The following is a 17,908-nucleotide window of genomic DNA, read 5'->3' on the forward strand; positions in this document are numbered from 1 at the left end:
AACGTTCTGTTGTAGGAGATGAAACTTTATAAGGAAATAGGTAGTCATACCAGCAGAGATTTATGTGAGATTAGGGCCTTAAAGGACTCTGCTCAGGGAATTAACCTGTTATTCTGTTTGTCAAGTAGCAAGCACAATTATGGCATTCTCTACAGATAATTATAATAGTAATAATAATTTGATGCACTTGTGCATAATCTGAATATCATTTTAAAGTTACTCATTAAATTAATAGGAATATGCTAATAAAGTGCTAACTGTTTTTGCTATGTGAGGGTAGAGAGTAATGGTTCAATTACATTCAGTGTAAATGCTTTATATCATTGTAATATCAATAGCAAAATTGAAAAAGCCCCTATGCGTGCTATTTCATTGATTTGTCCAGGACAAAATCTTATTATCCTTGTGCCCCTAAAACTTCCACTGGACCAAGGAGTTTAGGACAAGAACTTGCCCAATCTAAAGATTTTCATTAGAAATATCCCTAGCCTGGAGAAGTATCTGCTTGATTGTTTACTGTTCCCCATTCCCCTGTGTTTAGGAAAAAACTAATCCAAGCTGCTGTATCTGCTGAAAAATGTCTGTTCACTTAGCCAATGCAGTAAACCTAATGCTCACTCTATAATAATTAGACAGGGTAAACAGGCTGAATCCAAAATAGCTTGCTTATTTCACATATTTGCATCTGTAAAAAATGTAACTTCCTTGAATAGCAACTTAGATTTGATAGATATGCAGGGGGAGCAGGAAGATGCTATTGCTATCTCTATCCTTTCTTCCATCCAGTTCCTAAAGATGTGTGGTAGGGGAAAAGGAGAAGAATAATGAAATTCTGGCAACTGGCAGATATGAAAGGGGAGAGGAAAATTAATGCTGGTGACTGAAAATAGGAGAGAGGTCTGGAGCTGAGTAATGCTATTGTAATCATTGTAACACAAGAATAAATGACTGCATCACAGAAAGTGGGAAATTCTTTAGTTCTAAATGATACACAGTTGGGTTGACTGGTTTCATACTCATGTAGTTTCAAGGCCGAGACAATTTATAATTAAAAATGAAAGTATGATGTCAAAACTACCACACTAGTTAAGAGAGAAGAATGTTATATTTGAACTTTAACAAGCAGACATAACATTGTTTGTATAACTTAAAATCCACATGTAAAATATGAGGTGTTTTGACCTAAACTTTCTTTATGTTTAGCGAGAGCTTCTTGATATTGTGGACAATAATGAGAGTGCAGTGATAGTTGCTCCTACTTCATCTGGGAAAACCTATGCATCATATTATTGCATGGAGAAAGTTCTGAAACAAAGCAATGAAGGAGTAGTTGTATATGTTTCTCCCACAAAGGTATGGCTACATATGACATGCATTTTACATACTTACTTACCACACTGTTTTCTAATGTAATGATCTCTGCTTAGTTACTAAGTAGTCCATTGCTATGGTGCACAAACTAATAAGATCCCCACTGATCTGTACAAAAAACACTTTGACTAATTTGTCATCTATTAATTGGTAATTTCCAAATACACACACAGACTAGATCACAGTGGAATTTGTTCCTGATACCTGGTTAGCTTAAGAGGTGTCCATCATAGCATCTCTTAAACTAGCTGATGTTAAAATAAACCCATAGGATCTTCTTCAGTTTTTTGCTTGGCTCAACAAAACTTAGATGATCAGCCATGCTGTTTGGCAGAATTATCTTCTATTTTGGGAACAGGTGCATGTAAACATGCAAAACAAAAACCTTTGACTGATTATTTTACTCCAGCACAACCATGTTGTTCTTACAGAGCAAGCACTCTAAACTTTGTGTGTAATCTTGTAGTTTGTCGTATAGTGAGTATGACATACATTCAAGTTTCTCCTTTGTGCTCTGTCCCTTCCCATCCTGCAACTGTCTCTGGAGGGGAGTGGGTGAAGATTGGAGGTCTGCAGTGGGATAGCCCTGGGCTAGGAGCAGAGCAGTAAGCCCTGCTTGATGGGCTTGATAAAGTCTTTTTGCAGGTTGCATCTGGCACACAGACTGGAGGTTGCTGACTTCTGGTTTAGAAATGATCCCATTTGATATACAAAATGTTGTTTGTTTTAATATTTATTCACCAAATGGACAGTAATAAATGTCCAGCATGTCAAAGATGAAAGTAGTGTATTGGATAAATGGAAAGAGTATCAGAAACATAGGAAGTACCAGACTAGATCAACTTTTGGTCCATCTGCACAAATATCTAGTGTCCAGCAGTGGCACCAGATATTTGAGAAAGATGCCAGAATCTCCATAGTAGATAGATCTGGGGAAAAGTGTTTTTATAAAAGTTTAATCTCATAGGCAGCTATTAGCTTATGAGTTTTTATATTGCTTCCAAAACTCAGTATTAGTATTCGTTACTATAATTCTGGATATTAAAACACAGAAGTATAGGAATACATATATGATGCATATGTAGTTATGTGTGTAAAACATAAAGATAGTTTTTCCTACTTTAGTTATAGTCACATTTTATCAGGTTAGGGATCTAAATGACACATTCTTTATTTGCCAATGAAAATATGTTCATAAACTAGGAATGATTCTACACAAATATTTTGCCTGTATTTGGGCTTCTGATTGATATAAAATGATGACACATAATATAAAATGTGATTTATGTTCTTAAGTATTCCAAGAAAAAAAGATAACATCCAGAATTAATATTATAAACACCAGTTCGTAAAATATCAAGTTTCTTCAAAATGAATGGAATTAAAAATACCATATAATTTTGGTGTTATAACACTGGTTGGTAATTTAAATTAGTATTGGTATCAAAAGACTTGAAGCCTACGCTTATCTCCAGGTACTGTATAAATTTAGAAATGCCTTTCCTGCTTGCTTTATTAATGTACTGATTTCATTAATAATGACTAGGCCCTTATAAACCAAGTAGTGGCAACTATATACAATCGATTCACCAAGACACTGCCTGATGGATTAACACTATGTGGAGTTTTCACAAGGGAGTATCGCCATGATGTCATGAACTGTCAGGTAGGTTGTTTGAGATGTATTGCTGTGTGTCAATAGCAAGTTTTGTATTTGGGGCTTCCCATGGTGGCAACTAGTGCCTCCAGGCTCTGGCTTCAGTGCTGGAAACTCCAGTAGCACTGTGAGTGGAAGCCCTGTCACTGTGACCAGAGACCAGGGTTTTTGTTGGGATGCTGGCTGCTGCAGTGGGAAATGCTGCTGTACAGCAAGAACTGGGGCAAAAGTCTGCAGGCTGGATGATCCAAGTTATGGGCCAGGTACTTAACACCTCTACCTTGGAGAGTGTAGTTCTGACTATGTGTGGCACGGCTATATAAGGTTCAAAAGAATTCTGAATAGACTTGCCTACCAGAAATAATTTAATCTGCACAATTTATGGTGGTTATGATGGACACCTGTAATAGTTGAAAAGAAATCCGTCAACAGCCTTTGAGCACCCAATGGTGCAAGGGCAGTGAAGTAAAAGGGACTCTCAGCTCCTTTCCTCCTACTCATCCTCAGCAATGAAACCTAACTCTAATACTGATTCTAACTTCCTCAAATTCCTTTGTCTCTTGTGCTGAGCTCAAAGCAGAGGTGTCTCAAGAAGGTAAAAAGAGTCAGAAGAGCACTGCAACTGAAACACTCCATTCCCTGCCCCTCACCAGCAGACATGTAATATCTAGACTCAAGAGTGTCAGAGCTGATTTGAGTCAGTGCCTCGACACAGTGGAACTTTCCAGCACAAGGCACGGTAAGGCGGGGAAGTCTCGGCATGGTGAAGAGTTCTGGCGTGGATAGAGTTCCCGCCGAGGAAATGCAGATTTGCATAGCACGATTGGCTGATGTTAAATTATTCCCACGTGGCGGCTGGCAATTGGCTTGCTAGCCATATAAAAGGTTAGGGGCATTTCTGCCCTAGTTGGAGAACTCCGCGATTCCCCCTGGAGTGGAACTCTGGCAGCTTGATCACCTGCCAACGACTCCCTGTTGGCGAAGCCTTGCGACGTATCCTCCGTGTTGCATGCCCGAGTTAGACCCAAGCTACCCGGTCTACAAGAGCTCCTCAATTACCGATTAGAGAATAGAATTGTTGCAACTACGATTGCCTGCGCTGTATACGACTCTACAGTGTAAGTAAAGCTACCTCTGTTTTTCCAATTGATACGTGTCTCGTCTGTGCCTAATTCCGCTCCGGTGATAGAGAGTACCCATCTACCCGTCACGGGATCATAGCCGCAACCCCAGCTAGCGTTCCCAAAGACTCCCGATCCTCGATTCCCCCCTCGGCCCCCACAAAGAATACAAATTGCAGGATGTTGGTATATATCCTGGCAAGAAACTAAAAAGGACTTGAGTGAGTCCCTCTGTTGCTTTAGCTACCTTAAACTAAAAGCCAAGATTTAGCCTAGATAAATAAATAGCTCTCCACCCCAAGCAGGGTGCTTACCATGAAATAAGTCCTAGGGACTATAAAATCTAGTAGAGACTTCGCTATTGATATTATATAGAAGGAGTTTTATACCCTCAATGAGGATGGAGTATAAAACTATCAGATAAATAAGGCTAAGTTTTTTCTAAAATATTGTAGTTGTAATATAGTATTGCCATGACTGTTACAGTTTTAGAAACTCTGGTAGCTAGTCAATGAACTAAAACTAATGTTTGTAAAGCTCTTAGCATCAGGAAGCTGCTTGGAGAGGAGTCTTCATTGAGCAAAATTTGGTCAGCACCCTGAGGCATACAACAGGGTGGTGGGGAGAAGATCTGGTGCTCTGGGATCATCCTAGGTGAGACCAGGTTTTGTTGCAAAGCTTAAAAGTAAGAGGTCACAAAACTTTATTTTCAGGTACTAGTGACAGTGCCTCAATGTTTGGAAATCTTGTTGCTGTCTCCGCATCGCCAGAAATGGGTGAAAAGGATACGATATATTATATTTGATGAGGTAGGTATCTTAACAATAAGCAAGCAAGCAAATGAGTCACAGATTGGCACTTGCTGGTGCCAATGTGTATTTTGAAAAGTTCAAATCTCAAAGCATATAGTTGTTGTTAATTGTCTGAGCAAAACATTTCCACTTTTGTCTTGAACTCCCATAGTCCTTATATATCCTGGTAAGGAAACATAAGTGTCTGCAGTGGCACTCTATTACAGACACTTATTTGCAGTTGGAGCAAAGCTGGAAGTGGAGTAAAGTTAATAGAATTTAACTTTGCATTTCCCCCTCTAGCGATCTCTTAAAAAGTGTATTGTCTTTAGTCTCCAGTGAAATAAGTGGATTATGAAGAAATTTTAGGGTTTTAATTACAAACATAGATTCATAAATGTTTGGGTCAGAAGGGACCTTAGAAGATCATTGAGTCCGACCCCCTGCCTTGGGCAGGAAAGAGCGCTGGGGTCAGACGACCCCAGCCAGGTGCATGTCTAGCCTCCTCTTAAAGACCCCCAAGGTAGGGGAGAGCACCACTTCCCTTGGAATCCCATTCCAGATTCTGGCAACCCTTACCATAAAGAAGTTCTTTCTGATGTCTAATCTAAATCTGTTCTCTGTCAGTTTGTGGCCATTGTTCCTAGTTACTCCAAGGAGTGTCCTGGTAAACAGAGTATCTCCTATTCCTTGCCGGTCCCCCCCTGATGAATTTGTAGGCAGCCACAAGATCACCTCTCAGCCTTCTGCAGAGGCTGAAGAGATCCAGGGCCCTCAATCTCTCCTCGTAGGGCTTTGCTTGCAGGCCCCTAAACATATGAGTAGCCCACCTCTGAACCCTTTCGAGGTCGTCCTTCTTGAAGTGCAGTGCCCAAAACTGGATGCAATACTCCAACTGTGGCCTGACCAGTGCCACATAGAGGGGCAGTATCACCTCCCTGGACCTGTTTGTCATGCACCTCCTAATGTATGATAGTGTGGTTAGCTTTACTGATCGCTTCATCACATTGATGATTTATGTTCATCTTGGTGTCAACAATGACTCTGAGATCTCTTTCTGCTGCTGTGCCAATGAGAAGGTCCTCCCCCAGCCTGTAAGTGTGCTGGTGATTCCTGCTCCCTAGTTGCGGGACCTTGCACGTGTCCTTGTTGAGCTGCATCCTATTGTGTTCTGTTCACTTTTCCAACCTGTTCAGATCTGCCTGGATTCATTCCCAACTCTTTAGTGAGTTAACTTTACCCCATAATTTGGTATCATCTGTGAATTTGGAAAGAGTGCTTTCTATACCCTTATCCAAGTTGCTGATGAAGACACTGAACAGCACAGATCCAAGGACCAAGCCTTGTGGGACTCCACTGCCCACATTTTTCTAGGTCAATACCAACCCATCCACCACTACTCTCTGGGTACTACGCTTAAGCCAATTTGCCACCCACCTGGCCATGTAATCACCTGTGTCACAGCCGCTCAGTCTATCTGTGAGAATAGGATGAGATACTGTATCAAAGGCTTTCTTAAAATCCAAGCAGATGACATCTACCTGGATTCCTGCATTTCAGAATATATAAATTTACCAAAATTTGTAAAAAAAAAAATTTAAAAAAATGCAACATTAACTCCCAAAGTTGACATCTAAAATAAAATTTAGTGTTAGACTCTGTTGGTTCACTTCTAAGTGTGTTTTAAGTGCCCAAAATGTTATAACAACATACCTGCTACCATATTATTTCACATACCACATGCTCCAAAATAGGACACACATCTTGTTTTGGGAAGGCAGATGAAGGAAAAAAATGATTTTTCTAGAGTAATGGCTCAGTCCTGACTATACAGTGTACTCTGCAGCATCAGCAAAAGCTAGTTTTAGCCATTTTGCATCCCTTGCTGAACTGAAAGCAGCTTTTGGCTCAGCGCTGCACTGCCAATCCAGCAGCAGTGTTGCTGTGACCCTGGACCATGAAATCCACTCTTCATTCTTATGGCTGGCAGTGAGAGAATCAGGGCTGCCACTCACGCTTCCATTCCAGCACAGAAAAATCAACATAACTGCTTAAACCATGCACCCCAATTCTGGAGAGATGGTGTAACAGGATGGAGTCCTTAGGGTTGCCATAATCTCCCCTCCCCCTTACCGTGCCAAGTTAGCCTAAAAGCACCCTCAATTCTCGTCCGCCGCATCTTTGATGTTAAATATATAATAGGAAGGCTGCCTTTCCGTCCTCTTGGATACGGTTTCCTGTTGTACACTGGCCCCGTTCTGTAATGGGCGTTTCTGTGCATCCCAGCCTTATGGGCTGTGCATGGCTCCAACCACCCCTTTACCATGCCCCAAGCCTCACTGATGGAACTGACGGTCTTCGGTCTTGCGCTGCCCCCTCTCTGGGGCTTCTCACTGCTGTGAGTACCCTATGAGGCCTCCTCCGTCCCATTATAGCCTCACTCAAGCCACCGGTTGACAACAAACAAAACACAAGCCCCTGAGCTATAACATTATTCCAGCCACACCCAGGGTATTCCATCCTTCACTGGTCTCAGGGACTGTACTTACAGCCAGGCCTCTCCCCTTTGCTTGCTCAGGTAGAGCTCCTTCCTCCTTGGCTGCCATCAAGAAACTGCCTGCCTAGCCTTAGCCTTGGGGTTTAAATGTGAGCCAGGCCCTGCCCCTTCTGGTCATCTGACCGCTGGCAGGTGTGGGTCACTAGCTCCCTCTGGTTGCCCTAGCAACCTGCACCTGGGTAGTTATCTCTGCCATGAGTAGCAGGTGCCTTAGTGCCCTGCTACATATAGGTACATTGTCTAGGTGGAGAAATTGGAGCTGAAGTTTGGGAGCACCTTCTGGTTATGATTCAGTGTCCATTTTTGGCTCTGTCTGCAACTATCAGTAATCCAGACTATCTTAGTGAGTAAGCCTGAAGTTTTCCTACTTTTAAGAGCATGTGAATTACTTAAATCTAGTACAAGAAAATTACTTTGGATAGTGAAATAGGTGGAAACATTCCTGTTTATTTAAAAATATCATTTTCTGATAAAGAGCAACTCTTAGACCTTCCTCACTTTCTTAGTTGTCCCTAATTAGATTATGACTCCTACTGCAATAGGGAAAAGCAGGGACCAAGAGAGCATCTGGGAGGAGACAGCAAGGAGTTGGTTGGCTTATCAAATCCCTAGCATCTCTCTTCTTAGCCTTGACTTAAAATCATAGAAAATTAGGGTTGGAGGGCACCTCAGAAGGTCATCTAATGCAATCCCCTGCTCAAAGCACAACCACCTCCAGCTAGGTCATCCCAGTCAAGGCTTTGTCTAGCTGGGTCTTAAAAACCTCCAAGGATGGAGCTTCCACAACCTCTCTGGGTAACCTGTTGCAGCTAGATAAAGCCATACTACCCTCCTACTGAGAACGCTTTTTCTAATATCCAACCTAAACTTCCCTTGCTGCAACTTGAGACCATTGCTCCGTGTTCTTTCATCTGCCACCACTGAGGACAGTTTAGCTCTATTTTCTTTGCAACCACCCTTCAGGTAGCAGAAGGCTGCTATTAAATCCCGCCTTAGTTTTCTCTTCTCTAGACTAAATAAGATGAGCCCCATGGGCGACTGGTGCCTCCTGAGCCGGGGGGAGTGGTGGGGGGCACTTGCCCCCCCAGCAGCCAGTCAGCGACTGGGGAGGCATCCTCCCACAGCCAACCGGGAAGTGCCAGCGGCGCTTCTCCTGGCACCCCCACTCCCTGGACGGCACTCTCGGGGGGGGCACCAGCACTCCCCCCCCCGCCCATTGCCTAAGTGGGGAATGGTGGCTGTCAGGGGGTGCACCAGCATTCTCAGGGGGTGCACATGCACCCCTGTGCACTCCTTATGCATTGCCACTGCTGAGTTCCCTCAGCCTCTCCTCAGAAGTCATGTGCCCCAGGCCCCTAACATTTTTGTTTCTCTCCACTGGCTTCCACTTTGTCCACATCTTTTCTGTAGTGGGAGAGGGGTGGAGTGCAAAACTGGACACAATCCTCCAGATGTGGCCTCAATAGTGCTGAATAGAAGGGAAGAATCACTTCCCTTGATCTGATGGCAACACTTCTGCTAATGCAGCCCAGTATGCCATTAGCCTCTTTTACAACAAGGGCATATTGTTGGCTCATATTCAGCTTATTGTCCATTGTAACTTCCAGGTCTTTTTCTGCAAAACTGGTGTTTAGCCAGTTGGTTCCCAGCCTGTACTGGTGCATGGATTTTGCACTTCTCTTTATTGAAGGAAATTTCTTTTGGTCCAGTCTTCCAATTTTGTCAATGTCTCTCTGAATCTTAGCCCTAACCTCCAGTATATCTACTACTCCCCACAGCTTAGTGTCATCTGCAGGGTGTACTCCATCCCATTTCCAGGTTGTTGATTGAACAAAACTGGCCCCAGGACCAATCCCTGGGGCACTCCATTTGATAGCAGCTATCATTGAGCCGAGCCCATTGATTACTAAACTTTAAGCTTGATGATCCATCCAATTTCTATCCACCTTACAGTCCATTCATCCAACCCAGCTTATTTCCTTAGTCTATTGGCAAGAATGTTCTGGGAGACTGTATCAAAATCCTTGCTAATATCAAGGTATATCATGTCCTCTGCTCTCCCTGCATCCATAAAGACAGTCATTTCATTATAGAAGGCTATCAGGTTGGTCAGGCATGACTTGCCCTTGGTGAATCCATGCTGACTGTTCCTAGTCACCTTTTCCTCCTCCAAGTGCTTAGGAATGGATTCCTTGAGGACCTGCTCTGTGAGTTTTCCAGGGACTGAAGTAAGGCTGACTGGTCTCTAGTGCCCTGGATCCTCCTCCTTCCCTTTCTTAAATATAGGCACTATATTTTCCCATTTCCAGTTGACTTCTACACCTGCTAATGAACCATATGCACACCCACCCCAACCCACAACTTGTTTATAGTGGCGGTCATCATTTTCTGGTGTTGTTTTTTTTTCCAAGTCTAGTCATAGGTACATTCAGTTTGGTCAAAGTGAGAATGCTTTGCATTGCTAAACTTTTCATTATTTCTAGAACCAAACTCAAATCCTAGCTTTTCTTTTAAGGTTCAAGAAATGCTGTTTAAGGGAGTTATTTGGTTAAATCTGTTTATTTGTACAAACTCACTGAATTTAGCTCAGGTTGAAACTTTAATAACATATATGCCAATATACAAAATGTGTCCTTTTCCTGGTGCAAATACATACAAGTATATTCTTTAAGGTATTTTACAGCTCCAGTGCCTTTTCTGTGTTCTGAAACTGTAGGTGGCTGCAATCAGTAAAAAGATACTGGCAGCAAGCTGAGGTTACAGTGAAAGAAGAAATGTCCACAGCTCCCAAGAAACATGCAAGGATGCCAAAGCTACAACCCCCCTCAAAATCACATACAGTTAGACTAGGTTTGTATCAGAATATTTTTAAATGTACAAATCAGCATCTGGCCCCAGCTATACAAAGGCTTTATTTGAAGTACTGTGAATAGTCTCACTGGAGTAAAAAGCCTTTGCAGGACTGGGGCCTTAATCATTAAAAGAAAGAATCATAGGTTTAATTTGTAAATAATGTTTGTTCTTCTAATAACAGTGCTGCATGGAGAAAGATACAATGATCTAGAAAAGTATGTGTGTTCTCTTAAGGATGATGATTTTGTCATTGAGCACTATCACCCATGTGCTGCCCTAACAGTGAATCATGTAAGTGTAATACCAAGACCAAAATGGTTGTATCAGTTATATCAGCCATAGTAAACACAAATAAATCATTCTGCTGAATCTTTTTTCTTCATATACCTATAGATTGAGAAATATGGTATTCCTTCAGATCTTGCCCTGTCTCCCAGGGAGAGCCTTCAGATGTATGACACAATGGTAAAAGTCTGGCAGGACTGGCCAGGAGCACAGGTGTGTGTAAAAATTAGATGGGGACTACTTTTTTTTTTAAGATTGGTAGAGCAGTTTGCCATGATTTTATTTCTGGTGCTTTTCAGGACTTGGATCCTGAGGAGTTTCTCTCTTTCAAGAATAAAATAGTAATAAAAAAGGCAGATGCACGGAAATATGAAGATGAACTGAAGAAAGAACTAACCAATTGGACTGCACTTGGCCAAAAAGATAAGGTAATGAAAAATATGTATCCCTTTGTAGGGTGTAAATACAATATTAATGCAGTAAAATTGCTATGCGATTCATTTTAAAATGTCAGTAGTTTTCATTTCTTTTATTATGATTTGAAAACATTTTCTAGTATCCTTGTGTGATTATCCAAAGCACCTAAGGGGGTTAGAGAGCAGTGTCTATTGTTGATGTCAATAAATAATGATACCTTGGTCTTTATGGCTGCTCACAGACATGAAAACAAAAAAAAAACAACCCATGATTTACTTTCAATTTAGTGCACTCCCACACTGAGCCCAGCATGTGCCCAGAAGAGGGAGCATGTTATTGCAGCATCTGTATAGATCAGGCACTTTAGTGGGACCTTTTTGCCACTTTTTATCTAATGACTGATTGAATCAGCTTTAGATAAGAGTCAAAAAGCCCCACTGATGCACCTGATCTATGCAGATACTGCAGAGCTGGGTCAAAGTAACATGCTGCTGCTTCCAGAAAACTGCATTCCCCCCCCCCCCCATGTCTGCAAGCAGCCTATATGGTTTGTTATACTAGAATGCCAGCTATGGCACAGTTATTGTTGAGAATCCCCTTCTGTATATAAACCCATTCTTAAGTGTTCTATATACCACCTGCTTAGTTAGATTTCTCTGAAATTTTTGTCCAATGAAGGCAAAGGTAGGTTTCAAATTTGGCTTCATTTGAAAAAGAGGATCCTAGCATAGAGCCTCCCACAAAAAACAGCCTTTTTAAGCTTGACAGATTCTACCAGTTTGCATTTGCCTACACCTGGGTATCAGAACTTGGCTCTGAGTGCCTAAACTAGTCCCAGATATTTGCTTCTTCTGGATGGCATTTACCACCCTTCTATAGGAGCATAATTGAAAACAGGCATGGGCATAACTTGTGAACCAAATGGGTAGCATTTTATATGCATGTACAGAGGGGCTAAAAGGCTTTGCAAGCTTCCATTTTCCTGAGTGGATACTACAGTGCATAAGCACCAACTTCTGTTTTGCTGGAGGGGCCCTAAGATGATGTACATATACTCCCCACCCCCAGTCTGTGAGGAAGGGGTGTGTGGACACAGGTGATGGGTGGCGGGGCAGGGGGAGGTATAGGCGATGCAGCAGGGAAGTGGAGGGGCACATGCCGCCTGAGATTTCTGCACGCACACTGTGTGGTGTGGGGCTGCATTGAGGCCAGACCAGCCCTGGGCATGAGCCACCTCTGTGGACAAGGAGGCAGGACCCTGTGCAGGTAGGAGCACAGCACTGCCATGGCTGCCAAGGTGAGGTGCCCCGCCTACCTGGCAACAGTGGGGGGGACACAACTCTCCACTGCTGCTGCTATCGCTGCCGTACCTCACCTTGGTGGCCATGGTAGCACGGCGCTCCTTCACGCACCCGGTCCCACCCATTGGACCGCAGAGGCAGCTCCTATGCCCCATGCCCCATTGTGGGCACAGAAATCTCAGGGTTGCACATGACCCCCTTGCTGTGTTGCCTTGGGCCCCTGCCCTCTGCCACAGCATGTGTTTTCCCTCCCCATAGACTTACCTAGAGGGAGCTGTGGGAGGTGTCTTCCACCACCTGGCACCCCCTGCCTCTGATCGCCTTCCTCGCTCCCCCCAGCCCTGAATGCTGCCAGCCTGCAAGGTGAAACCCACCATTAATGGAGAAAATCCCTGTTTATCCTTAGTGAATGAAACGCCCAGATCCCCGGCCTCAGTTATTGTTCCTAAGAAATATTACATAATTTTCCTCAGGTTTGGGCTCCTACAGCCCTTTTCCCAATGGGGGCCAGGGCCCTTGGGCCCCCATGTACTCAGCGCCTATGACAAAATGTAACATATAATAGCTGTTGGACCTAGCTAAACTGAGCCAGCATCAGCTTAAACACATCCTTAAACCCATGGACCACACTCAGGGAGAGCAAGGCATCCTAGGCAAGTGTTCTATCCATAGTTTCATAGTTGGTAGGGTCGGAAGGGACCTGAGCAGATCATCAAGCCCAACCCCCTGCCATGGCAGGAAAAAGTACTGGGGTCAAATGACCCTGGCAAGGTGTTTGTCTAACCTTCTTTTAAAACCCCCCAGGGTAGGAGCCAGCACCACTTCGCTTGGAAGTTGATTCCAGATCCTAGCCACCCTGACTATGAAGTAGCGCCTCCTGATGTCTAGCCTGAATCTACCCTCTACCAGCTTGTGACCGTTATTTCTAGTCACTCCTGGTAGTGCTCGGGGGAACAGGGACTCCCCCAATGCCTGCTGGTCCCCTCTGACTAATTTGTAACAGGCCAGTAGATCCCCCCTCAGCTTTCTCTTGTGGAGGCTGAACATCCAGAAGCATCTAGAAGCATAACTATAAGTTATGGCACTCTAGGTGGTGTGGAGGTGTAGGGGACAGTGATGGCGGGAGTTAGCGAGTGCTTCTGTCCTCATGCTGCAGGGGTGTAGGTTGTAGCCGTGTTGGTCTAAGAACATAGGCAGACAAGGTTCCTTGGGTGACTCTGATATCTTTTATTAGACCAACCCAAATGGTTGGAGAATAGTTATTAAGCAAGCTTTCGGGTTCAAAAACCCTTCGTCAGGCTAAGGAAGTTTCAGCAGTTGGTGTGCGTTCCTTCTGGATGGAATGAAAAGTAAAGAAGCCAGCGGCTGGGCTGGTATGCATTCAAGATAGGCAGTCAGTGAAAATGTAGATTGAGGAGTCAATGGGTGAGAGACAGGTGAGGGGTGGAGGGGAGAGAGAGAAGGGGGATGAAAGTGGAGAGATACCTGGGGAGTCAGATGTCAGGCAGGTTATAATGTGTCATAAAAATCCAATGTCTATATTTAGTCCATGATTTTTAGTATCCAGGAGGTTGATGAAGTGGAGTTCATAGGCTTGTCTCTGGGAAGTGTTTTGTAAGTTTCCTTTTGAGGATCAGGACTGAGAGATTGGAGAGAGAGTGGTTTTCTTGTGAGAAATGTGCCCGCACAGTAATTGGGTATTTCTGTCTTTGATAGATTTCCGGTGTGCGTTCATTCTGGTGCGCAGTTGTTGTTTGGTCTCTCCTAAGTATTTTCCATCGGGGCATTTGGTGCATTGGATAAGGTATATTACATTTCTGGAGGTGCAGCTGTAAGATCCAGGAATGCTGATGGCTCTGGTGTGAGGTGTAGTAATAGTGGGGGTGGTGGAGATGTGTTGGCAGGTTTTGCATTTCTTGTCCTGGCACCGTCTGGATCCTTTTGGTGTGTTCTGGGCTTGAGGAAGTTTGCTTCTGGTGATGAGGTTAGCGAGGTTCGGTGCTTGTTTGAAGGCTAGGATGGGTGGCTCTGGGAAGATCTTTTTAAGAATAGGGTCTCTTTCTAGTATGGGTTGCAATTGTTTGAGGATTTTCCATACAGGTTCAAGGGAAGGGTGATATGTCATAACCAGCGGTGTGCGATTTGTGGGTGTTTTTCTTCTGTACTGCAGCAGTTCTTCATGTGGTATCCAGATGGCTCTTTCAAACGTGCGATCTATCTCTCTGGAGGAGTGTCCTTGTTGGGTGAAAGCCTTTTTAAGATTGGTGAGGTGGCAATCCTGGGTGTTCTCTTCAGTGCAAATGCGGTGGTATCTGAGGGCTTGGCTGTATATCACAGCTTTTTTGGTGTGTTTAGGGTGGTTGCTGGTTCTGTGCAGATATGTATGTTGGTCTGCGGGTTTCTTGTATAACGTGGTCTGTATTTTATCATTCTGAATACTGATCATTGTGTCTAAAAAGGAGATGCTGGTGCTGGAGTATTCTAGAGAAAGTTGGATGGAGGGATGGTGATTGTTGAATTTCTGATGGAACTCAATCAGAGATTGTAGGTTTTCAGTCCAAATGATGAAGATGCCATCGATATATCTTATGTATAGCAGGGTTTGATGGTGCAGTTCTTGAGGAAGTCTTCATCCTGGTGGCTCATAAAAAGGCTGGCATACTGTGGGGCCATTTTAGTGCCCATAGCTGTTCCCATCATCTGGAGGAAGTGTTGATTATTAAAAGTGAAATTGTTGTGTGAAGATGAAGTGTATAAGGTCAGTAATATCTTTGGGTCTGTATTCTGAGTTGTAATCTTGTTCCTGTAGATATGTAAGGCAGGCTTGTATGCCATCCTGGTGTGGGATGTTGGTATATAGGCTGGTAATATCCATGGTGGCTAGGAGTGTGTTGCTGGGAAGGTGGTCTATGTTTTTAAGTTTCTGTAGAAAGTCTGTAGTGTCTTGTACAAAACTTGCTCTGTGGGAGACGAGCGTTTAGGGTTTTAGGATTGATTCAATGAAACCTGATATTTCCTCAGTTAGGGTCCCATGGTTGGATATGATAGGTCTGCCTGGTTTTCCTTGTTTGCGGATTTTAGGGACCATTCCTAAAATCCCTAAAATCCTAAAAAAAATTTTTAAATAATATTTTTTTTTAAATGATAAAATTTTGCTCCCTAAAATCCACAAACAAGGGAACCCTGGCAGACCTATCATATGCAACCATGGGACCCTAACTGAGGAAATATCAGGTTTCGTTGACTCAATCCTAAAACCGCTTGTCACCCACAGAGCAAGTTTTGTACAAGACACTACAGACTTTCTACAGAAACTTAAAAACATAGACCACCTTCCCAGCAACACACTCCTAGCCACCATGGATATTACCAGCCTATATACGAGCATCCCACACCAGGATGGCATACAAGCCTGCCTTACATATCTACAGGAACAAGATTACAACCCAGAATACAAACCCAAAGATATTACTGACCTTATACACTTCATCCTCACACACAACAATTTCACTTTTAATAATCAGCACTTCCTCCAGATGATGGGAACAGCTATGGGCGCTAAAGTGGCCCCACAGTATGCTAACCTTTTTATGAGCCACCTGGAAGAAGACTTCCTCAAGAACTGCACCATCAAACCCTTGCTATACTTAAGATATATCGATGGCATCTTCATCATTTGGACTGAAAACCTACAAACTCTGACTGAGTTCCATCAGAAATTCAACAATCACCCTCCCTCCATCCAACTTTCTCTAGAATACTCCAGCACCAGCATCTCCTTTTTAGACACAATGATCAGTATCCAGAATGATAAAATACAGACCACGTTATACAAGAAATCCACAGACCAACATACATATCTGCACAGAACCAGCAATCACCCTAAACACATCAAAAAAGCTGTGATATACAGCCAAGCCCTCAGATACCACCGCATTTGCACTGAAGAGAACACCCAGGATTGCCACCTCACCAATCTTAAAAAGGCTTTCACCCAACAAGGACACTCCTCCAGAGAGATAGATAGCACGTTTGAAAGAGCCATCTGGATACCACATGAAGAACTGCTTCAGTGCAGAAGAAAAACACCCACAAATCGCACACCGCTGGTTATGACATATCACCCTTCCCTTGAACCTATATGGAAAATCCTCAAACAATTGCAACCCATACTAGAAAGAGACCCTATTCTTAAAAAGATCTTCCCAGAGCCACCCATCCTAGCCTTCAAACAAGCACCGAACCTCGCTAACCTCATCACCAGAAGCAAACTTCCTCAAGCCCAGAACACACCAAAAGGATCCAGACCGTGCCAGGACAAGAAATGCAAAACCTGCCAACACATCTCCACCACCCCCACTATTACTACATCTCACACCAGAGCCATCAGCATTCCTGGATCTTACAGCTGCACCTCCAGAAATGTAATATACCTCATCCAATGCACCAAATGCCCTGATGGAAAATATGTAGGAGAGACCAAACAATTGTGCACCAGAATGAATGCACACCGGAAATCTATCAAAGACAGAAATACCCAATTACTGTGCGGGCACATTTATCACAAGAAAAACACTCTCTCTCCAATCTCAGTCCTGATCCTCAAAGGAAACTTACAAAACACTTCCCAGAGACAAGCCTATGAACTCCACTTCATCAACCTCCTGGATACTAAAAATCATGGACTAAATATAGACATTGGATTTTTATGACACATTATAACCTGCCTGACATCTGACTCCCCAGGTATCTCTCCACTTTCATCCCCCTTCTCTCTCTCCCCTCCCCCCCACGCCTGTCTCTCACCCATTGATTCCTCAATCTACATTTTCCCTGACTACCTGTCTTGTATGCATACCAGCCCAGCCGCTGGCTTCTTTACTTTTCATTCCATCCAGGAAGAGCACACACCAACTGCTGAAACTTCCTTAGCCTGACAAAGGGTTTTTGAACCCGAAAACTTGCTTAATAACTATTCTCCAACTATTTGGGTTGGTCTAATAAAAGATATCAGATTCACCCAAGGAACCTTGTCTACCTCTCTCCTCATGCGTGCCTAGTGGTGGCAGTGATACAGGTTGCTGCACCAGTGTGAGCTATCCCTAGGGGCTGTCCTGCTTAAATCTGTGTCTGGGCTAGTGCCCTGCTCACTCCTTCAAGTTATGCTATTGTTTTGTGGGCGTGTTCCCCATAAGGTATGTGGGAAAACGGCTGCAGTTGCGTCCTGAGTGGGGCACCGGGTGGTGACACCAACCCAGACACGCTCGGGGATGCCAGGTGTGAGAGGGAGATAAACACCGGAGGCAATGAGGGGGTGAAATAAAGCTTGATGTTTACTTACACAACAGTCGAACGGTAGGTCGAAATAACTTGGTGGGTGATATGACTTGGTGAACGATACAGATGATGAACTATATACAACAGCAAGGGAATACAGATGATGGATAAGTGACGGGTGAAGACTGCAGTCTAAGTACGATACAAGTACAATGTCTGGCTAGGACAAGGTACAGGACGTTCCGGATTTGCGAGGCAGTAAGCTATGGCGCTCGGAG

General features: G+C 43.6%; 1 protein-coding gene across 1 annotated transcript in view; it reads left to right on the forward strand.

The window, feature by feature from the left end:
• DDX60 (DExD/H-box helicase 60) overlaps positions 1-17,908 on the forward strand; it is a 100,678-nt gene that overhangs the window by 36,191 nt on the left and 46,579 nt on the right. Inside the window, 8 exon segments of the mRNA XM_059721897.1 lie at positions 1,204-1,353; positions 2,918-3,037; positions 4,863-4,958; positions 7,729-7,844; positions 10,214-10,347; positions 10,532-10,641; positions 10,744-10,848; positions 10,935-11,063. Of these exon segments, the coding sequence (XP_059577880.1) occupies positions 1,204-1,353; positions 2,918-3,037; positions 4,863-4,958; positions 7,729-7,844; positions 10,214-10,347; positions 10,532-10,641; positions 10,744-10,848; positions 10,935-11,063 (960 nt within the window).

Source organism: Alligator mississippiensis, chromosome 2 (genome assembly GCF_030867095.1).
Source record: "Alligator mississippiensis isolate rAllMis1 chromosome 2, rAllMis1, whole genome shotgun sequence".
Lineage (NCBI taxonomy): Eukaryota > Metazoa > Chordata > Crocodylia > Alligatoridae > Alligator > Alligator mississippiensis.